The sequence below is a fragment of the Pezoporus wallicus genome, unplaced genomic scaffold (genome assembly GCF_028554395.1).
Source record: "Pezoporus wallicus isolate ANWC-B61680 ecotype Strahan unplaced genomic scaffold, APGP_CSIRO_Pwel_v1 contig_13350, whole genome shotgun sequence".
Lineage (NCBI taxonomy): Eukaryota > Metazoa > Chordata > Aves > Psittaciformes > Psittacidae > Pezoporus > Pezoporus wallicus.
In genome coordinates this window covers 24187-47335 of record NW_026637943.1, presented here as the reverse complement: position 1 = coordinate 47335, position 23149 = coordinate 24187, and the positions used below count along the sequence as shown (strand labels likewise).

The following is a 23149-nucleotide window of genomic DNA, read 5'->3' as shown; positions in this document are numbered from 1 at the left end:
GAGCACACTGTGCCATGTCCAGACCTGTGCCAGCTCACCCTAGCACCCCAGGCACTACAGTGGTGTCTCAAAGCCCACCCAGACCCAGTCTTTCTCCACGTATAACCCATGGAAATATTTCTGCAAGCATGGCAAGGATAACTGCAGATGGACACACAGGAAAGAGGAAGCTGACTGCCCATTTTCAGTAGCATGAGTATCAAAACAGCAGTTTCCATACTCCCACAGTACAGACGCCACCAGACTGCACAAGCATAGCATTTAGCAATGCAGACTCCTGCCAGCAGCCTTTCTAACCCACAGTTATCCCATGCCAGCAGGAATGAAGCAGCTAATTCAGATGCAGCAGGCTTTCTCTGCAGGAAATGCAATACTGCCTTGGAACAGCTCACTGCTCTCTCATTATCTGGTGGGCGGCATGTGTATCTACCACAGCATTCTTTCAGCCTTCTCCAGCACACCTCCATTGCACAGCAATGTGAAGAAGGAGCAGGGAAGCTAAAGGCTCAGGTTCACAGAAAGGTTATAATTTGACCAGGAATTAAAAGTCCTTCTTCAAGACCATTCCACCTCTGAAGAGACTGAAAAAAGTGTGAAGTTTCATTTTAAGTTAAAATAGCTTACTGTGTCTTCAAGCTCTTGTTTGAGGTGATGCAGATCCCTGTGATGCTGCTCCTTCATTTGCTCAATAGCCATTTCTGCCTCTATGCTCATATTTAGCGGGTTGCAGTCTTCTGAACCAAGTCCTTCAAAAACAGTAATTATATACATATATATATATCTCTCTCCTTGGAGCCCAAAGAGATACATTCTCAACAGAATTGTTTCATCAATTTAAATTTGTTTTAGCAGCTAACTTGCAGCTCTTATGTTACCACTGCACAAACAGACAAAAACCTGCAAGCATTAATTTCAGCTTTGAAGATAGTACAACAGCCATATTCCACATTAAGCAGCAAAACAGAGGTGGTGTTTGAGTCTTACTGTGAGGGTTTGGGAAAGTTTTTACTAATTGCCTCCAAGATGTTATCATACCTACAGCAGAGAAGTTGGTTATACAGGAGATGTGCTTTACCTTGGTCAGGCTCAATACCACTATTGCCATGACTTTTCATATCAATGTCAAGCTCTTCTGACAGCAGGCTCTTCAGTGAAGGCCTCAGCACTTTGCCTTGGGCACGGTACTCCTCCAGCTCGGAGTGCAGCTCATCTATCTGGTCTTGCAGCTCCTGAAAGAGGGGAACAAGAAGCCTGAGTGAAAGCAGCCAAAGACAGCTCAGCAGCTGTACATTCACACACTCCCACAATGAGACATTTAGAAGGGAATTACAGTAGGTAAAGACTTGTCAATAATCCTGCCATGATGCCAGAGTTAGTCAACCTCCTACCTGCAAAACAACACCCTTCTCCAGGTTCTAACATGTGCAAGCAACAAATATGTTTTTTACTAAAAGAGTAGAACCTTCCTCAGACAGCCTGTGTATATTCTGCCTGTACAGTATATTGTGCTCCAGGACCTTTCACTTTATTCCTTCTTCCTATGACCTTTTTTTGAACAGCAGCTTAGGAACATTTTCAAACAGTCAAGAAACACCCCCTCAAATTCCATCTACTTGAAAAATCAAATCAGAAGCAAGAAGATCAAATTAGGAAAGAGATACCCTCATTACAGCATTTACCATCTGGTACTTCTGCCCACTTGCCAAAGGAATATCCTGAGTGTTTGTGCCAAATGCCATGCGCTCAGCTTGATAAACAGCATTTACTGAGGAATGCGAATCCCTGAATGTGTAAACACAATCCTGAAGATTGGAAAGGTTCAGAAAATAAACCTCAAATCCTGATTCATATCTGCCAGTACTCAAGAAAATCAGTTGCATATTCCAGCAACATCTTATCAAAATCAATTCAATGAATAGACAATTTTTGCCTTTAAACTGCAGCTTCCTAAGAGAGCTACTGTTCTGTTTCAGATTAGAAAACTTTTTGCCAAGGCAGTCCTTTCTTGAGTGAAAAGGATCATGCAGAACTGATAAGCCAAATGCCAGTAACCATTGTAGTCATCAGAAAACAGGTATGTAAATAGACAGCTTGCAGGCCCACCTTAAAAAAGTATTTCAGCCATACAAGATGTGGAGAGGAGAAGACAAGTTTTACCTTTTCAGTTTTAAGAAAACACTACTGTTTTGGAAACCAGCAAAACTGAGCTATATCTTATTTCTACTGCAGAGTTCCTGCAACTCTGGATACAAATTAGGACAAAGATTATTTCATAAATCAAAAAAAATGCTAGTGCACAACTGTGCAAGAAGTTGGGCTAGATGTACAGCTGGGGAATGAAGGAGGCTCCACAGACCCCATCCCAGCCCTCCCTTATGGAACCTCATCCTTTTAGCTCAGCCAGGAAAAACACTCGGCAGCATTCTATTGCTGCTCTGTGCTGATGTCTGCAGTAAGGATGTTCTTGATGAACATGGACAGACAGGTGCCAGGTCTCCAGCCCTGAGCTTCACTTACTCTGCACTGCTGCTGGTACTCGCTTCTCATCTGTGCCAGTCTCTCCTCCTGCAGGAAAAACTCTGTGCTGCTGGGATCCAGGTCCCCAAACTGAAATGGCATAAACAGAATACAGTTACTCTTATACCCATCACATCACCTGCTTATCACAACCTGGCCGCCATCCACAGGCAGCCTGGCAGCCTGCACCCCCTCCCCTCTGTTTATCTTATTTTAAATACAGAAGCTCTGCTTCACTGCTGGTAGGGGACAAAAAGCAACCTCCTTAGAAGATACTAGCCATAGCTCTCATGCTAACTTTGATTTCAGACCTCGATTTTCTATCTTAGCATATGCACATCTCAGTACATGAGCCTCTGCCTATAGAAGCACGCACACACCCACCCCAAAATGCCTTTGAAGAAGCTGTTATTCTGATGAGTTTATTGTGATACAACCATGATCAGCTGTTCTCCTCACTTTTCACTTAAGATGCAGCAGAGATACACCTCATGTATCACCTTCCCTAGAAAGGGCCTGCATGTTGGGTCTATCCAAAACATTGTGCTGGGGAATAAAATCCCCGCAGATCTGCAGGATGATTGCTTCACCTTAAGGCTCCCTGCTGTTACTACAGCTAAAATGGAGTATCTCTAACTTCCTTAACTAGAAGTGAAGTAGGTAGCCCATGTCAAAAAGCAGGCTGTGCCTTGGTACTGTCTGGAGCCTCCAGGTATTAAATTGGCAGCTTGAGTGTAGTAACCAAAAAGCAATTTGATTCTGGAAGCATACTGGGAAGAGGAGGATTTACCTTCTCAGTCAGGACGTTTTCCAAGTTCCTCTGTAGTTTGCTTGCCAAACTTTCATACTTGGACAGTTTTTCTCCCATTTCCAATAGCTCGCTTTCCAGGCGGCTGTTTTTCTGCATCAAAAAACCACCCCAACAGCCTCAGATTTTGAAGGAGGAAGAAGCCATGAGCACACTCTCCCAGTCAAGTCAGAGCACGACACTGCTACAAACTTCACTCAAAGACAGAAATTGTGAACCCATGCACATACAACCCTCCTGCTTGAAGCAGGACAGCAAGTGTGTGTGCTCCTCTGGCTCTTCTCACCTTTCAGCTGGCTTCTTTAGAAAGAACATTTTACAATGATCCCGATGCTCACAGGACAACCACTCCCTTTCAAAAGCTGCTCACCTGAACACTGTAAAGGTGCATCAGCTCCCTCCTGTGTTCGTAAGACAGCACCATTACTGATTACATTTTGTTTTTATACTGAGCAAAAGTTAATTACATGATCAGCAGCAGACAAAACAAAACAATCTAGAACAGGAGTCGAATCTGTGGGGTCACGGGTGAGTAATACCATTGCATTAGGCAGCAGTTAAATTATCAACAGGGATAGCAGCCAGCTTGCTTAAGAGGGGTTTTATGTGTTTGTTTTTAAAACAATAGTTTAAACTTTGTCAAGACATTAGCTCCTGGCTGGACAGCCGAACAGCCAGCAGGGCACACAGCCCATCTGATAACCATACACATGTACACTCTGCACTTGATGGCAGCAGAAACTTGAACTGGAGCTTTATCAATCCAAGGAGTAACCTATCAAGGTGACCTAAAAACCCCAGTTCTCACAGATATGCCTCTATGTTGCTGCTGAAATTACTTTCAGATAGCTCAGCATGCACTGCAACACATCTCCTCAACAAGGACCATGCTGCAAGTGGCACTCCCTTGTCTTTTTGGGGAAAAAGAGAGCTGTATTTAGTGCCCACTACCTTCAGGGAAAGGGCGAGGCGGTCGCGGATGTAGTTCTCATCATTTTTCAGCTTTTCTATCTCCTGCTCCAGATCCAGCCGCTGTTTGTTAGCCTGCTGCAGGATTTGCTCCCGCTCTCTCTGGAGCTCATTCTTTAGAGCTGCAATTCGTTCCTTGTACTCCTCATCCAGCTTCCTACAAAGGCATTGGAAGTAAGAAGAGCTCTTAAAAGGAGCAGTCAGCCAGTGATACTGTGAGTGAAGCTCAGTGGTAATCAGCAGGTGTAAAGCCGCTCCACCTCTGAGTCCCTGCAACACTATGGCAATGATGCCAAAGAGAAGGAGAGGGGTGAACCAGGATATCATACCTGAGGTTGTACTCATTCCGGCGCTCAATTGCAGCGTGGTGGTCATCCACTTCGGAGGCCATCAGGAATTTCAACTTTTCAGCTTTTTCCAAGTCCGACCGCAGCTTCTCTTTCTCTCTGGCCACTTGGTCAGCTCTCTCCCTAAGGTAAGCACAGCTGGTCTGGATTAGGTCATCCCTCACACCTCCCCCAAAGAAGATACTTGCAAGAGGCTCATGAGAGAAAAACAGCTCAGAAAGCTGTCCAAGGGTCTTATCAAATGCATTTAGTCATTAGGTATGAACCTGCACACACAGCTCTGGACTCCTAGATTCACAAGACCTCAACTCATGAGCTCCTCAGCTGTGGTCTAGCCTCCTAAACTGCAGTGCTATGCCATTTTGACAAGCCGCTTTCTGCCCATTTATTTGTTCTCTTGTTTTATTACCTTTACCATTTCACCCTTACACTACACCCACCCAGGTTTTCATCATAAGTTGGTAAGATCTGCTACACTGAGCAGTTTTCTTGGTGATAATTTGACAACAAATCTCTTCACACACAAGTTATTTACACATGCAGATGCAAGCACACCGAAAACCTCATCTTTTTATACAAGCAAAGTGGGCAACTTGCAAGCACAAGTGGTGAGCCAACAAGTAACAGGACTTAATGATCTTGCAGTCTTGATGACCAATGAAAGTCATCTGTGGTGTTGCATGGGTTTGAATGCATAACCTGATAATTATCTAAGCTATTCAAAGATTTACAGTACAAACAAAATACCACTAGCAACTGGAGTTCATGCACATGGCAGATGGATGCCACAGTTACACAAGAGGAATGAACCAATGCAAAACTGAGGGTGCAGTCTCCAAAGTGTGGTGGACAAGGTGATCCATTGGTATCTATATGAAGAAATATTTGAGTTCAGTAGCACATGCAAATAATATCTATATTAAACATACAAACAGGGGAATATGCTTCTCATCTCCTATGCTCTCTTAACAGAGAGGCTTGCGTGGCAAGTCCAGTGCAAATTCAAACTGTGTTGACTTTCAAAGGAAAAAAGCGGGGATCCAAGGTGGTTTTGTACCTCATCCACCCCTTTATCACATGCCAAAACCTATGTAATGCTACTACAAGAAATCAGTTATTATTAAAGGTACTGCTTATCAAATTGCACCAGCCTCCATCTTCAGGTTTGCATTCCTTGGCCATCGACAACTGTAGATTGCAGTGACCATTTCCAGACCGCAGAGCCGGGCTCTGGGAACAGCCTACTGCTTGGATTTTATTAAGTCTGGTTTTCGGCAATACTTGGGTTTGAGTGTTTTACCCATGCAAAATGAGAGCACTGAAAGTCTCTGACCAAGCTAGAAAAGAACTTTGCCTTCCAGCAAAAGGGCAGCACCACATCAATGCCCCTCAGAGAAGTGCTGTGAACCATCATTAATCAGCTCCTACTTAAACTTCTGCTGGGCCAAAGGGAGAGGGCAGTGAGGAAACAGCAGAGGTGGCAATCTAGGTGACTTACAGCAAGTGTCTGATCTCCATTTTGAAGCTTGCCAGGGCTGCCTGGTGGATTCCATTCTTGGTTATTAAAAGTTCGTTTTCCAGAGCCAGCGTCAGCTCTGTCAGGTTCACCTTCCCATCCAAGTTGAAGTCCAAAGCCTGCAGAACACCACATTGTTAGAGCAGAACAAGCATTCTTGCCCTGCAGGAGACTGAAGACATTTGTACATGGAGTGACAGAATAAAATGAGGAGGCTCAGAAGAGACTAATGTGTCACAAATGCCTTTGGGGCAATAAACCAGACATCTCTGCCACTTTCCTATGTTAAAGAGCTGCTGACAGCTGTGGAGATGGAAAGTGTCTTGGCTGTGCTGTAAGACCAACACGAAATTAAGCCTATGCCTGATTAAAACCACTAATTCTCTAGAGGACATAACTACACTGGCCTTCTTATGTCTTCAAATGCTGCAAGAAAGTGGTTGAAGATGCTCATGTTAAACAAAATCAGCTCTTGCAGTAGAAACACAGAAACAGCCTTGTAGGAGGTATTTGATAGCAACTATCCCACCTCTCACAGAGTAAGGAATCATACAGAATCAACCATATAGAATTGCTTGGGTTGGAAATGACCAGAAAGCTCATCCAGTTCCAACCCCTGCCACAGGCAGGGACATCCTCCACTAGACCAGGTTGCTCCAAGCTCTGTCCAACCTGGCCTTGAACACTGCCAGGGATGGGGCAGCCACAGCTTCTCTGGGCAGCCTGTGCCAGTGCCTCACCACCTTCATAGGGAAGAACTTCTTCCTAATATCTAATCTAAATCCACCCTATTTGAGCTTAAAGCCATTTCCCCGTGCCCTATCCCTACAGGCCCTTGTCAAAAGTCCCTCTCCAGTTTTTGTGTCAGTCCCTTTAGGCACTGGAAGCTGCCTTAAAGTCTCCCCAGAACCTTCTTTTCTCCTTCAACTGCTTTTCATTTCCTTCAACTTAAGTCTGCAGGAACACAAAGTGAAGCACAGAAGGGCTGGCAGTGGGACTGAAACACTGCGAACACTGATAACAAGGCAAGTTACAAGAGTAAAGCAACAAGCAGAAGGCATAATCACACAAGTCCACTGTAAGTAGTACCATGTTATCAAACTGGTCTACAAGTGGGTTTTAAAGCCTGAGCTATGGCAGAGTTTATTACCACCTGGGTGTCAATACCCACACAGCCACTGAATGCCAAAAGAAATCTGCCATTATTGCTGCTGGGAACCCAGCGATGGTCTCAGAATGACACATGAATTTATCGTCTCCCAGCCACAGCTTCTAGTGAGATGGGCAGGCAGAATGACTTCAGATGGTTGATTTGCAACCCCCCATTACCCTTTACTCTGTATAATAAAACACTAAGGACTGGGCAAGGTTTCCAAGCTCTGTCCCTCCACTCAGCACAGGCAATAATTTAGGACATCCCAATGCTGAAACGTTTGCAGGAGCAGCTGTTCAGTGAGGTAAAGGATTTAGATTCACAGAAGCACAATCATTAGGGTTGGAAGGGACCTCTGGAGATGATCTAGCCCAACCCCCTTGCCAAAGCAGGGCCACCTAAAGCAGGTTACACAGGAACGAGTCCAGGAGGGTTTTGAACTTCTCCAGAGAGACTCTTTGGGCACCCTACCACCCTCAACATAAACAAGTTCTTCCTCATGTTGAGGTGAAACTTGTGTTTTAGTTTATGGCCACTGCTCATCCTGTTGCTGGGCACCATTGAAAAGAGTGCGGCAACATCATGCTGGCACCTGCCTTTGAGATATTTATATGCACTAATGAGATCCCCTCTCAGTCTTCTCTTCCCACGACTAAACAGGCCCAGCTCCCACAATCTCTCCTCATAAGAAAGATGCTCCAATCCTCCCAATCATCCTTGTGACCTCCACTGGACCCTCTCCACAGCTCCTTGTCTTGTACCGAGGAGCCCAGAACTGGACACAGTACTCCAGATGTGGCCTCACCAGGAGCAAGTACAGGAACCTCAACCTGCTGGCCACAGTCCTCCCAATGCACCCCAGCATACTATTGTCCCTTCTGACCACAATGGCACACTGCTGGTTCATAGTCAACTTTCTATGAATAAAGGTGACCTCTTCCAAGCTAAGCTGGAAGTCACGTTACATTTTTATCATTAACTTCTAGCTCTCTGGGATTAGACTCTTCTCACTAGCACTGGGAATCAAAGAAATGAAATAAAGAAGTGATCTGGCTACAGTTCAGCATCCTATACTGGGATAAAAAAACAAGGCAAACAGAAGAGTTAAGATGCAGCTGTCAGTTACCTTCAGGATCTCCTGGCTGTTCTCTATGCCCTCCTGGTGCCAGCAGTCAAGGACACTCTCCACACAGCCATAGCCCATCCCATCATCCAGGTTGGAGAAGAGGCAGAAGCCAATGGTGCTGGACATGGCAGAGTGGGTGATCATGCGCCTCCCGCTTTCATCAAAGGACTGTGGAGAAAGGGGAGAGGATGTGATGGGGCACAGGCAGAGCCAGGCATCTGCCCACCCCGTGACAAGAAAGGCTTCTAAATGTAATTTCACTAACAGTATTCTGGAGATTAAGGATTAAGTCTGCCCTTCCTCATTGCCAAGCCAAATACCCAGCAGGAATGCTGCTGCTGACATCCCAGCACCACAGCACAACCAGGCACTTTGGAGTGTCCTCAATGCTTCAAAAGTGTTTTGCACTCTCTGGTTTTGGTTTCAAGCATCACCTCCCCTAAGAAGGCTGCAGGAAGCATATGCACAGGTGCTTTTGCTGTAGGCCTCAGCTTCAAAGCAAAGATGGGCAGAAGATTCCAAACTCTTCCCCCCTCGCCCCAAAATAGTTAGAGAATATATGTGGGACCTGCATACCCACAGTCTTCAGCCTACCCATTTGGGGGATAGTCACAGCTGCCCCACCACAGAGACAAATGGGCAAGAAAAGCAGGAGGCAAGCTAGGAGCTATTTCCTCAGGACTTCCCCCCCGCTCTTGCCTCTACCCCAGGATCCACCTCAGTTTCCCACCTGCATGGAAAGGTGTCGTTTCAGTTGTCTGTATGGTGTAGATGCTGAGGGCATCAGCGGCTTTCCACTTTTAAACAAGCCATAGAAGAAGTCCTCTATGCTCATGGTGCCATCTTGCTCCAGGTTATGGAGTACCTCTTCAAGCACCTGCAAGTGGCAAGGGATAGAAATCACATTTGCTATTGCCAAAACCACAATGGTAACAATTTGACAGAGCAGAAAGCACCCTATTCCCAAGGCTCTGCCAAGGAAAAACGCAAAGCAAGAGTTGCCTGCTACACTGCATCAGCCTAACACTGGTACAGCAACCTTCGTATAGAAAATTGTACATCCACACACACACACTATGAAAATCCTGCCTGTATAATGATGTAAGCTCCTGGTCCTCTTGAAGCCTCCGTATCTTGTGAGGCAGCATGAAGACACCTCACTTCGTTCTGCTCTTGAGACAGAGTGACCTCAGGATTCAAGTGCAAGGTGGTGAGACAGACCAAACCCCCAGCAGCTTGAAGTGACTGGGCAAAACACACAGTAAAACACTGCAAGGTCTTATAAATCTGTTTTATGCTTCGGGGCAGTCTGCTTTCTGCAAAGCAAGACCAACCTTATTAGGACCAGAGATGTTAAGATTAGTCCTTTGCTGTTTCTTCACTTACAATTTATTCTTTCCATTTTGTGCCTTAATACCCTGAAAACATTTTATTATGAATGCTGCAAAGGAATACTTGCTCATGTATTCATGTTTCATGAAGGAAATTATTACAATTTGTATTTTAAAATACAATTTTTTAATTTTTTTTTAAGAAAACTCACCATAAATTGGCAACAAACTTCTTTGCTAAAGAAATAATTTTCTCATGAATTTTTCCTGCAGGACAGAAACAGCCTGCAGGCCCTCAACAAATTCAAAAGCAACCAGCTATGAATATTTTAACTAATATTTACTGTCTAGCTCAAAGATTTTGGGGATTAAGGAGACACGTTTGGAATCCAGAATATGTTTTGGAATCCAGAATATGTTTTAAAATCCAGTTTACTCTGCGAATGCATGAGAAGACACGCACACTGCATAGTACGGCTGGCAGCTGCCTTCTACCAGAGCAGTTTCCCATTTCTGGTGGTTTGACACCAACAGCCTCACTGGAAAACCATAAGCTGGGCTGAAAACTACTTTCCAAGTGGTGACGTATGAACCAGCACTTGTGCTTTAGGCTTGCAGTCACCCACAGGACAGACTTTGTGGGGGCCATGCCAAAACCCAGATGTACACCCTGGAGCAAGCAGGTCTGCACCTGGCCACTCACCTCCCCAGCTGCTGCTTGGAGCCCATACTGCTCACAGATGGAGACAAGCTTTTTGCGGTTCAGGTGGCCATCCCTGGTGATGCCAAGGTGCTCGCAGACCTCCTGCAGTTTCTCCTCTATCCAGTCTGGGCTGGGCAGTGAGGCACCAGGGGAGGCATTCAGGTCATCAGGGTTCCAGAACCGGAGCTGCCCTGGAAACAGGGGAGAGCTGCTCTGGTTTCCGCCCACCCACTGCACACAGGTGAAGGCTTGGGGGACTTGCTGCTGCAGCAGGCACAGCATCCCTCACTGTTTGTCAGACCCCACAGGACCATTTGCCTTACCCCATCCCTCTCAGAGCACACTCATTATTTCAGGGTATGGCTATTGGACTCTACAATAAGAAGCAGATCCTGCTCAGCACTCAACTCACATGTGCCACCACAGCTGAGGGAACCCCACATACCAGTGAGGACGGGACCATGGCCAGAAAGATTGTGGAAAAGTGCATTGTGCCAACCTGGGCTGGCAGCCAGGAGAAGCACACCCCTGCTGCCTTGGCTACTGGCATGGATGGAGAAGGGACCCAGCCCCTCCTCTTCTGGGCAGTTATAAGGTCAAGGAGAGGATTGAGCAAGTTGCATCCCCATACCGAACCATGACCAGGTCAAGAACTTCAATGGTTGCTTGTCTCCATAAACGCCAACCCACAAGCGGTGCTTCCTAAACTCCCATCCCCTTCGAACGTAAGCTCTAGTGTATGTTTTGATCTAAAAATACTTTCAAGCACTTCTTCAGGGGAAGAAAAATAATAAAACAAATAATTCAAAACCCAATAGCCTTCAGGTGCACACACTTCCTCTACCTCCAGCAAATGCCTGGAGTACAGCCTCATCCAGCTGCAAATGCCACTAGACACAAACCAGTCAGAGCTTGACACCTCCCTGCATCCGCTACCATCCTGGGGCTAAAAAAGTAACTTTCTGAGGAAAAAAAAAAAGAAAACAAAAATTGGTCCCTTTGGATGGAGTAGGTGTTAGAGGGCAGCTGAAATATAGAAGAGATGTTGAAGTGATTAAAAGCTGCATGGCTTAGTTATAAACATACCATTGCAAGCTGCACGTTGTGCTGGGGGCTGGTGCCAAAGCCCAACTGTCACCCCGACCATCACACCAGGGGTCACCCTGCTCTCCCTTGTAGGAAAATTAGGAAATATTTAATGACTGGTCCACGATGACATCTAGTGCCTACTGTCCTCTCCTACAGGAGCCCCCCAGGCAGGAGCAGGGACCGGGACCTGCTCTTGGGGTGCTGAGGCCAGGGAGACCAGAAGCACCTGTAGCAGGACAGCCTCTGCATCAGGCAGCAGGAAGAAAAGAGGGCAGAAGGGCTAAGGCACAAGACTTTGACCTCCAAGAAGCCCCGCTTTTCCTTTAATTCCCAGCTAGGGGCTTGCCTGCCCCATATGCACCTTGTCAAACTCTGCACCACACCAAGCTGGGACTGCTCAGCACACCCAGATGGCCTGAGATTTAGTGTGCCCCTCCGATTCATCTTCAAAGCTGAAAAGAGAGTAAGCACATACAAGTACTGCTGCTTGCTCTTACCCTCAGCCTCATACTCCTCGCTGTCTCGCGTCTTCCAGTGCTGGGGAGAAAACAAAAGATTCCCAAGTTATTATTATTGCAAGACATCGCCCACATGAAAGAGACTCTGCAGTCAGCATGAGCTACAGGGCTCCAGCAACACCGCCAGGCTTTCATCTCCCCACTCCCCTCAGGCTGGGCTGGCAATCCATGGCTCTTTGATGCTCTTTTTTTCTGGCATGCAAGGCTCTTTCGTGGGGATAAACCACAGCTGCAGAAAGATGCCTAAAGCCCTGCAAATGACCTTTGAGAGGTAACAGATCAGAGTCCAGCAGGTTGATGGGGAGGGAAGAAGAGATTTGCCCTCCAAGGAAACCATGCTGCTTTGTCTTTAGAGGTATCAGTGGTCAAGATAAAAATTCAGGAAGAGAGAGCTGTGGTTGTTCAGCATGGAGAAGAGGAGGCTCCACGGAGACCTTAGAGCAGCCTTCCAGTACCTAAAGGCAGCTGACAAGAAAGCTGGAGCAAGAGCATGTAGGGATAGGATAAAGAGGGAACAGCTTTAAGCTGATAAACAGGAGATTTAGATTAGATATTAGGAAGAAGTTTTTCACTGTGAGGTTGGTGAGGCACTGGCACAGGTTGCCAAGGGAAGCTGTGGCTGCCCCATCCCTGGCAGTGTTCAAGGCCCGGTTGGACAGGGCTTGGAGCAGCCTGGTCTAGTGGAAGGTGTCTCTGCCCATGGCAGGGGGTTGGAACTGGAGGAGCTTTAAGGTGCCTTCCAACCCAAACCAGTCTGTAGTTCTACGATCATGGACTGCATATAGCCACTACTTGAGTTTGGGCTGTCCCTTCGAGCACCCTATCCTCCCCTACTTTGGCACATGCTCAGCCAAGCCCACTCCAAACCACCTCCACGAGCTGTAGCTCTAGGTCAGGAGACAGAACAACACTGCCAACAAGCTCTCCACTGAGCTAGCGGCAGAACAAAACCCCAACATGCTATCTGCTGGTCTTAAGCCATCCTGCTTCCTCTGTAGCAATACCACATCAGCTCAGGGACACTGGGAGCAGGGCACAAGTACATTGTTTAAAGTGATTTCCTCATGTACTACACGTTGTTATGTCTCTACCACCCTTGTCCCAGCCAAGGGTATTTAATCACACACAATGCTCAGTGATATTAACTTCTGATATAGCTGTGCCAGCGGCAGATGTCACTTCTCCACTGTTACAAGTGGATACTTCTGCATGCATGTGACTGATGGATTTGAAGTCAAAGTCACCCAGGACATAAAGAGGCTCTAAATCATCATATAAAAGTTCAATGCATCTCATTCAGATTACAGCTAAAAGCCATTAATCTACAATGTTACCATGGAAACTGGATTAGTTCACTAGACCTTTTTTTAGCTCTGCTGCTTGCTCCTGTGACATCTCCTGGACCAGGCAAGGGCTGTTTGCTGCTGCAGCATCTCAATGTACCCCTCTGCCTTTGGGGAGGGTCACAGGGCAGGAATCAGGGAGACCCTTAGATGGAGCTAGGCGGCCTCACCTTTGCTTTCCAAGGCAGGCAGTCACAGCAGCTTTGCTGGATGCTCTGGAGAAAGCCAAGAGCACCTATAATACTGCACTAGAAATCTACAGATTTTGGCCCAAACAAGTGCTGTCTTGCCAGCACCACCATGGAAGTGTTCATGTGGCAGATTCTTGGTTTGCCTGATAAACCATCAGGGTGAACACACAAAAAGCAGGAGCTGAGGCAACAGGTACCATTGAAGTACCATGTGCAAAGATAGAAAAGAGCCTGTGTTCCCAAAAATGTATGAGTTGACACCAACCCAGCCCAACCCATAGGTGCCTGTGCATGTGCAACAGCCAACTTTGTACTGAGAGACGGAATCTTTGGGTGCCAGACAGAGCTGCCACCCCACAGCCACTCATCCTTGTCTTTGAGGGGGACACCGAGGGGGAATCTGAGCAGTGATGCTCAGAAGTGGGATCCACTGCTATGTCCAAGTATTTTTGCATAAGCAACATGTATTTTTATACAAAATCAGATCTAAACCGTTTAGCACCAGACTCTCTCAAGCTGGGGACTTACAAAACCAAGAACCCCAAACCGCAGCACAAGGTAACTCTATGAACACCAACAACCTGAAGAGGCTGAATACAGGAGGGCTGTGCATGTGTGTGTGTGCTGCAGGCTGGTAACCCCCTGACACTGACCCTGAGGAGCTCATGTGACCTCTCTCCCCATGCCAGGGCCTCACTATGGAGGGCAAGGGGGTCCCTTTATGCAGTGGGGGCTCAGGGTCAGCCACCGCCAGCGGGAGGACAAAGCAGATCTGGGATGGGTGCAGAGGGACAGTGCATCCCAATGTCAGGCACAGCATTGTTTCCCTGGCCCCGGCAGTGCTACAGCTGGATGCAGGTCACACACATCCAGGCGAAGTGCAGATCCCAGGAATGCATTATTATCTGGGCAGGCACGTGCTTGGCCGGGCTGAGGAGCAGATGGCTGTGGCTTTCAATGCTCGCCACCCTCCAGCTTGGAGCCCAGGCTAGCATCTGCAGCCTGTGCTGTTTGCTTGCGGTGGCCTCTCCCCATAATAAGGCAGCAACCTCTCTCCCCCTGCCATCTGCTTCAGCAAGACAGGCCTTTGTTCTCTGCCAGAATATATTGCTAATTAAAACAACGATCAGGAGCACACGCTGAGCCTGTTCTGCTTTGCACACGGCAAGGTGAGCCTGCGCATCAATGATGATGGACCCCGTTTTTCCCCTCCCTGCATGCTTACACGGAGGTCAGTGCCCTGGTCTGAGCAGCCAGAGCACAGACCCCTTTTGCCAGCAAATCTCCACACTCCATTTTGCCAGTTGCCTTCAGCTGCAAAGCACCAGAGTCACATCAATAATGCATTTGTGTGGGGTAAGCACTATCCTGAGCTGTTCTCTGCAGATCCCGGCCTTACAGAACAGTTGCCCTTTGCGGGCCACACATTTGTGCATGTAGGACCTGAAGACAAAAATCTTCAAGCCTGACCCTCCCAGAAGGTTTTGCTCAGAAAGGCCATGCCATGCTGGAAACCGCTCTATGCAGAAGCAAGCACAGATGTCTGGGGAGTGACCGGCTTTGGTGAGCAGTGAAGGGACAGAGCTGGGACATGACAGCAGTTTCTACAGCCTGCAAGTAGGACTGACCTTTCCTAGAGCAGAGGCAGCAGCTGGGGAAGCAGAGATGATAGAAGCCCTGCACTGAGGTTTGGAAGTGAGCATGGCCTTAAGACTGGCCATGTCTGGCTGTGTACACAGGGGTGTGCTGCTGCGAACCTACAAGCCAAAGGGTGCTGCTGCTCCACCACCAGCTTGGGGTTGGTACCCCATGGCCACCAAACCTGCTCCCCATCCCAACCCTGCATCACCACCGCTGAGCAGATCATCACCAGGTCTAACACAAGGCAGAAAGGAAAGCAGTCACAGTGCTTCCCAAGCCCACCAAAATCCATCATTTGTATCAAGAAGTTGGAACAAACAAGCTCAAGTGGTAGTCAGGGATGGAGATGCACAGCTTTAACCACCACAAGCTTTCACACTGCATTTCTAGGGGCTTTCATTGCGGCAGCTCCATTAGCACCACATTCATAACAGTGCCAAAGCCACTTGTTCCTCACCACCCATATTCCTAGTAGTATCCATGGGGACAAACTCATGTGGATCAAAGGGAAGCTTGGCATCCCTACACCACCCTCTGCCCATGGCCAGGTCAATGCTGAATTCACACCCAGGTGCTCATGGCTTTGTCCAGTCCCTAGAAAGCCACCAGGGATGGAGGTCACAGAGCATCTCCAGGCAGCCGATCCCGCACACACACAGACCAGCCCTCCAGCCTCTCCTCTCCTGTTTACAGAGATGAGTAGGGGAAGGAAGCCTCTCAGACAGAGTCTGAGCCCTTTTAATTGGCACTGGTTGAAAGAAAGCACCAATTAAGCCACACTGCCCCAGTTCTCAGGCCAGCAAAACACCCTGGGCTAGAGGCAGCCTTGCAGAGTGCAGGCGACAACATGTTTATGGTGCAACAGGAGAAAACTGGGCAAAAGCTGTTAGTTGTGGTACCAAGAAGCCAACGCATCAGGAGTCTCCAACACTGCCCAGCATTTCAGCCCCAGGACCCCCTATGCCTTCAAACAACTGGTTTCTGTGCATACCAAGAGAATCAACTTTCAGAGATAAGACAGTAATGCTGATAAAGTTGACAAGTGGGGATTTAAACAAAATTAGCTTGTGGTTTGCTTAAGTTTCAAGAGAGTTAACCATCCCATCCACCCCAGAAGGTGCAGCCAAGTGTTCCCACCAGGAAGCACAGTGTGGTTATGTACTGGTTGAGTTAATTGAATGACCTTGTTAATAAACTAGCCTTTTACACCTCCTTGACAGTTAAAACAGAGGAGTAAAATTAGAGGGACCTCTTCCATCAAGAACATAGCTTCCCTGGGGGTTGTGGGGAGATTAACATTGATTTCAAGGTCAGGGCAACCCATGGGGCCAGCACCAGGAGACAGATGAGGAGCATCCCTGTGGTGGTGAGCAAACATCACTGAGAATAGGGTAAGGAAGCTGGTTCTGGTGGAAAAGCCTTTTTTCTAAAAAAATAAAAATTAAAATAAATATATATATATATAAAAAGTTTTTAAGCTCAACTGCATAGGAATAACACTGGAAACCTGGAAATTTCTCTGTTACTTCCCCATGCAGCGTTGGGTGCAGTGGCTGCAGAGCCCCCACATCTTTAGGAAAGCACAAGTGAAGCCAGGAGACAGATGAGCAAAGAAAGCATCACAGTTTCCTCCTTCCCAGTGGAAAACTCCCACTGTGCGCTCCTGAACATGCAGCACTAAATCAACAATACTTGGCAAACTGGGACAGGCTGGAATGAGCCCAGTGTCAGAGAAGTGCTGCTGTGGCTGTATGCTAATGCACACCCATCAAGCCCAACCACTCTTCACTTTCCGCTCTTCTGTTCTGAACAAGCGAGAAAAGATTCTGGGCTTGAAAGCACTGGCACAAAGAGACACAAATTTTGATCACGAAACCTGAGAAAAATCTGGATTTTGGAGCAAGCATGGGGGCTGGTGAGAGCCATGCAGCTTTGGTGCAAAAGATTCTTGCTGGGAAAATCAAAAGTAGAAGACTGAAAGAAGCAGCTGGTGGCTCTGCATTTAGGGCACCATCCCAAGGCAGCCGCCTGCTGCAGAGCTCTCTTGCTCACCACCCCTCTTCCCAATCCTCTCTACCCGAGAGCACCAGAGCCATGGCCAGGTTTTTGCAGATGAGATAATAGATGAGGATGTGCTCCTTCTGCTCACTTAGCTCCCAGCCCATACTTCATTAGCCACAGAAGCAGGATCTCAGCCCTCACTTGACCGCTGGTCCACACTGCAGCCAGGAGTGGAGGAAGATCAGTGGCACCAATGCACATCACCGAGTGCCCAGATCCTCCCCAGCTCCCCACAGCAGCCTGCCTGCAGGTGGGACTCTGGGGCTGCAGCAAGGGAGGTGCTGCCGGGCACGGCTGATCCCCGGGGACCGGCAAAGAGGGAGACCATCACCCTTGCTAGGAAGGCCCCAAGGACACCCAAACCACCTCAGGATGGCGTGGGGGGCAGCTATGTCTGGGGATGGCGAGCTCCCACAGCACCCAGGACCCTTTACGCTCACCTCCTCACAGCTGCTGGAGGCGATGTGTGGGGGACATGCTTCCTCGCTCAGCGGTTCAATGACAGTCACCTCAGCAAAGTCTTCCACGGACTCCTGGAACTCCGGCAGGGACCGCCGGCCATAGCGCTTGCCGCCTTTGATGTACTTAGGCTGCGCTTCTGGGGATGAATCTGTGACATTCAGGAACAAAACATTATCAGTAACATGGTTTTTGCTTCCAGGTCACACCACACAGCACTGGCTTGGTTGCAGCACTTTGAGCTCCAAATTTCCACTACCATTGCCCCTGGGCAGGCAACAGTGGCTGCTCCTTTCCCAGGACCACTACCCTCAATACCATCTGGCCTGATGGCTTGGAATGAGTCCTGCTCAATGAAAAGGCTGTCATCAAGTGAAATCAGGGCTCCATCTTCCTCATCCTTTCCCAATTCCCAGATCACGTTTGCTCTGTTCACAGGATGGGGCAAAAGAAACCCAAAAACCCAACCTTGCAAACAGCTTTGGATGGAAAGTCCATTAGGTCTCTCCTCCTTGCACTGATCTTCATTACCGGCAATGGGCAGATTTAATTAGGGACAGCATTGCACTTAGGCAGCTCAAGTCTCCGGATTATGCAGACACCTGGGTGACTGCCGCTGCTTTTGGTGGATTTAAATCACAGCTCGATTAAATGTGTGGCAAGTGGAAGAAAAATTGGGCAAGGTTGGAGGCAAACGCCTCCTGAGGGCCAACACAAGCGGCTAATTCAGGCGACAGCGGGGCAGGTCCCAGCTTGTGCTGTGCAACTAATGCCAACTGCAAGATCTAAATAACCCATTGGAGTCGTCATCTAATTACAGGGGGCTCCGCTCACATTCCCTGGCTCCAGCTTCCCAAATCAAGCTTTTGCCTTTGGGGACTGAATTATCCAGGAGCACTCACTGATAAGGATCAAACCAAAAAATAAATCAGCATGTTTTGGGCTATTTTCAGTGAGAATCATTCAATGTCTGGAGCAGGGGGCAAATTAAAGCGAGGACCAAATTAACCAGGGATTCAATTAGGGAAAGGCTCTCTGCCGCGCTCCGCTTCGGTGTTTGCTAACCCTGCCATCAAAACCCCCCCAGGACTTGATCATCTTTATTTTCTGCCACTTGCAGCACACTGAGGCAGTGGCAAGAGCAGCAGCCTTTTGAAATTTTATTTGCAGAGCACTCTGGTACAAAACAAATGCACAGTGCAATACTTGTAAGGCACAGGGAAGCTGTTCAATCACTGACAAATGGTACACAGAAAGCAGAGAATCTCTGAACCCCCCCCCCGCCCAAATGCCTCCTTGGATAATATTCCTTTAGATATGGAAGAAAGCTTCAAGCTTGTTAGAGGAAAAATATTCTGCAACTTAGCTATGCAATGAATTATAAAATACACAGGCCTAGGAGTCCTTTGATTCCTCCAGCCTTGCACTCCATCTATCCATATTGCAGCTCTAGGGAACAAACCCGGCGGCCTGTGTTTGAACAAGGCCATTTTAACAAGATTTGCTGCAGCTGGGACTCGTACATGAAAGTTGTGTGATGAAGTGTGCCGATAGAAAAATCGCAATGAGGCAGGCTGATTAAGTAAGAGCCCGAGAACAAAAGCAAACCTTATCACTCCTATTAAAGCTTGCCTGGTGGTGAACAATCTCCATCGAGCAGCTCTCTCTGAAATGCTAATGTTTGTGGCTACTCATTCACCCTTTTATTTTCTCCCTGCTGCCATCTCCCTGCCCTTGCAGAAGAGGGCTGGGGCGGGGGGGGCTTTGGGTTTTTGAGAAATAGCTTTTCCTCCTCTAGGACAAACACACCTCCTCACCCATCTGTCTTTGGAAAGATGTGGGGGGAAAAGAAACTGTAATTGAGCAATAATGAAGCTATGGCTAAATTTCCTTTTGGGTTCCCCAATGCTCAGAAGGGTTCCCTTTCCAATGCTTCCCACCCTGACAGTGTGGTTTAGCCACTGCTGAAGCTGAAAATCCAGCTTTATGTGGAAATACAGGTGCCTTCAAACCATGCCATCCTACAAGTGCTTTATCAGCAAGCAGAAATGGGAACATCTCCCCCCTTTTCCATTTTAAGCATTTGGAGGCTGGCAACTGACTTCTGTCCCTCTTCTTTGGTCTCAGCACCTGGGTGTGCTTGTTTTTCCTGTGCAATTAAAAAGCTGTGAAGCCTGAGAACATCCCCAGGAGAGAAAGGTGACCCTTCACAGCTTGAAAAGAGCAGAAACTTCACTCCTGCCTTGCAAAGCCAACTTCAAAACAGGCTGTGCCTCAGCCCAGGTACAGACAGAATCCCAGCTCAGACATCCTGAAACCCCATTTCCAGAGCCAGAGTGCTTCTGTTAATACTGCGTTACAGCTCTTTCTCTGCTAGCCCCCATGCACCTTTGTGCTGTTGGCTGGTGGGTACCCAGTGCAGACCAAAGCAATAGCATTACAGGGCCATGGCGTCGGATTGGTGTAACAGACAGCAGCCTGCAGCCCCATCCCTGGGAGCACAGACCCATCTCTTTTGCAGAAAACTCCGTGCACCATCATCTCTGGACCAGCTGAGCATGGATACCTCCCATGCATGCAGCATCCTATAAGTCCCTTCACCTTCCCGCTTTTCTAACCCAACCCCCCAGCAAAGCAGCTGATGCTCTTGGTACTCTTGGCATTCCCAGGATTTAGAGAAAGCTGAGCACACATGCCAGCAAATAGCAGCAACCCATATCCCTGAATGCAAAGTTCATCGATGAGCTGAACTGAGTTTCTCATTTCCAGTCAAAAGAGAAAGGAAAGAGCTGCTCAATCCACATGTTCTTTCAAAGGCACACAAACAGAAGGGAGATGCCAAAAAAAATAAAATAAAATCAAAGCTTTCAGTGAGGCAAATGCCCATGAGACAGCCCCATGTGCTATTTATCCCGAACACTGTAAAATATATCTTGGTATCGAGCTTCAAGGGGAGGCTGCTCTTCCTCAAGCCTGACCTCTGGTACCCCTGTCTGCAACCAGCAGCAAGGAGAGATGCTGCTCCTCCAAGACCCTCTCTATTGTGTGGCTGACAAGGCACCAAGAAAGGGAAAAAAAAGAGAATAAAATAGGAGGAATGCTCCCTCCTTCCTACAGCCCTCGGCAATGCATGGGCTTAGCAAAACACACTCCAGAGCTAATTAGACACTGGGGTCTGATCTGCCCCCCTGAACTGCCCCCGGGCAGGGGTAAGAGCAGAAGCTGCCAAGAGAGCAAGCCTCTCACCTCCCTGACCCCCTGCCCGCTCCTGAAAAACAACACAAACCCAAAGCATTTCACAAGAACTCCCCTGAATTAAGCACTGCAGACAAAAGCCATCAATTCCCTGGCTTGCTCCCCCCACCCACCTCGACAGTGAAATGCCTCCACGCTTGGAGATTTACACTCGCCTTTCTCTGCTAGATGAGTATTTTCAAAATCCTACTCTACCCTCAGATGCCTGAGGAGGAGAGGGGGGGGCTCTACTTGATGCCAAATAGCATTTTCCTGGGCCCAGCATCAAAGCCACCAAATGCAGACAAAAGGAGGTTTACGGAGGAAGACCCTCGTCCTGCAAGCCCGTTTAGAGATGAACTTCTTTACTGCTTAAGATCTGGAAGGGAGGGATCCTCCTCACAGCAGCAGCCAGCCTTCCAGTGGGCAAAGCTCATCACAGCTGGGATCTGCTAAATCCTAATCCTCCAAGACACCAGGTACTGTCTGAACTCCTTTTACACTCTGTTTCACACCCTGGGCTCAGCAACTGAGGTGGACAGGAGCAATGGCTGGGCACCACAGCACCGGAGCAATGAATTTTGGCCCAGAGGCAATGCCTAGGTGCCTAGGTCACCCTGTCTGGACAGTGACACTGGTTTTATACCTGTCCGCACCCTGGTCTGCTTGTGGAGCAGGAGCCAGACCTCTGCAGCCACGGGAGCAACCTTTTGCCCGTGGACGGGATTTCTGCAAGAGCATCATCCCCACCAGATACACTTCTGGAGGGCAGTTCTGTTGTCTCCATATGCTGGGAAGACAACAACCCAACAGCCCCTCACGACCGCAGCAAGGATGGCATCAAGCTGCTCTTTAATTTGTCCTTGGTGTTCCTGTAATCCTGCGCTCCACCCTGGTAAACCCTTCCTATCCAGGCTTCCACAGCACACAGAGCTGACTTTATTTGCCTGATTTCCCTCCCCATCACCCACAAAACTGATATTTTTTTTTTCTTTCCAAACCCTTAAATCTATTTTATTGTCCCCAGGCCCTCCTCACTGCTACAGTGGCCCACGGACAAAGAGCATTGGCAGCAGCCGCCCTCAGCCCAGGGCTCGCAGCAGGAGCAGGCTCAGCCCCAGCCCTGAAGCAGCATCTCTCCAGAACATCTAACCCCAGCAATCCAGGCTACCTCTGCACAAGGTGCTGCTGGGGGTGATGGGTCTCCCTGGAAGTCACTAAAACAAACACTAAAACAAACACTATTTTTAGAGCATTCAGGCCTTTTTCTGCTTTTCCCAGTGTTTCTCCCATCTCTCTGCCCAGCCATTCCACTTCCCAGCAGAGCTGGGGTTTGCCTGGCTGGCTGATGCCCAGGTTTGCAGCTGGATCTGTTCCTACACCTCACACCCATGCAGCTGGGTCTGACCCCACATCCTCAAAGGGATGGAACTGATGACAGCAGCGCTGGGAACTCTGCCTGCCTTGGTTTTCAGGGCTGCTTCCCTGTGCCTGCAGCACATCAGGACCAGCCTCCTGGCAGCCGTCCCTTCAGAAAGGGAGTTTAGCTTCTCTGTAAAGAAGAAAACCACCCCAAAACAAATACATCAGCTGCCATCTGCAAGCCTGACTGCTTCTCCCCCCCACCAAACAAGGAAAGCCCCATCAGTCACTTCTGCAGGATCTGCTTTTGCATCCCATGGCAGTTTTGGTTCCGTGTCCCCAGCCTGTGGAACCCACCACGACCCTGGGGGCTGCCCCATCATCCAGAAGTTCCTTGTGCCAAGCCATCCTCCCTGAGCAAGCTTGCACTGCACCCACCGGGACAAGGATGCTTTCCCCTGCTGGGTCCCCTTGCCCATGTCCACAGGCTGTTTGGAAGCCGCTGGTTTGGAGATCAAAGACAGAAGCCCTCCACCTGTCCCCAGGGGGCCTTTCGATCACCCAAGTCCCTGGGTAAAACCTCATCAAGGTACAGAGCCACTTCCCTGCAGAGCAAACTGCAGATGCAGCAAACAGCTTTAAGATCTGTGTGCCTTCCCCCCCTCCCCCCCAAATTAAATTTTCATTTAAATGATATGATTTGAAGGTCTTAACTCAATTTTTGCCCAGCCTGGGGCGGGCTGGAACACCAGCGTTTCCACAGTCTCTTGACAGTTTGACA

The 23149-nt window shown here is 48.3% G+C and overlaps 1 protein-coding gene across 9 annotated transcripts in view; it reads right to left on the bottom strand.

Annotated features, from left to right (window-relative positions):
• Nucleotides 1–23149, bottom strand: part of NIN (ninein) — a 62924-nt gene that overhangs the window by 25837 nt on the left and 13938 nt on the right. For all 9 annotated transcript variants that reach the window (XM_057408444.1, XM_057408445.1, XM_057408446.1 and 6 more), the window contains 12 exons: nt 17754–17923; nt 12057–12096; nt 10471–10661; nt 9167–9313; nt 8437–8604; nt 6140–6276; nt 4624–4764; nt 4277–4451; nt 3308–3418; nt 2518–2607; nt 1076–1229; nt 625–746 (listed from right to left, as the gene is read on the bottom strand). In XM_057408444.1, coding sequence (XP_057264427.1) covers nt 625–746; nt 1076–1229; nt 2518–2607; nt 3308–3418; nt 4277–4451; nt 4624–4764; nt 6140–6276; nt 8437–8604; nt 9167–9313; nt 10471–10661; nt 12057–12096; nt 17754–17923 — 1646 coding nt within the window. The remainder of the gene's footprint in view (nt 1–624; nt 747–1075; nt 1230–2517; nt 2608–3307; nt 3419–4276; nt 4452–4623; nt 4765–6139; nt 6277–8436; nt 8605–9166; nt 9314–10470; nt 10662–12056; nt 12097–17753; nt 17924–23149) is intronic.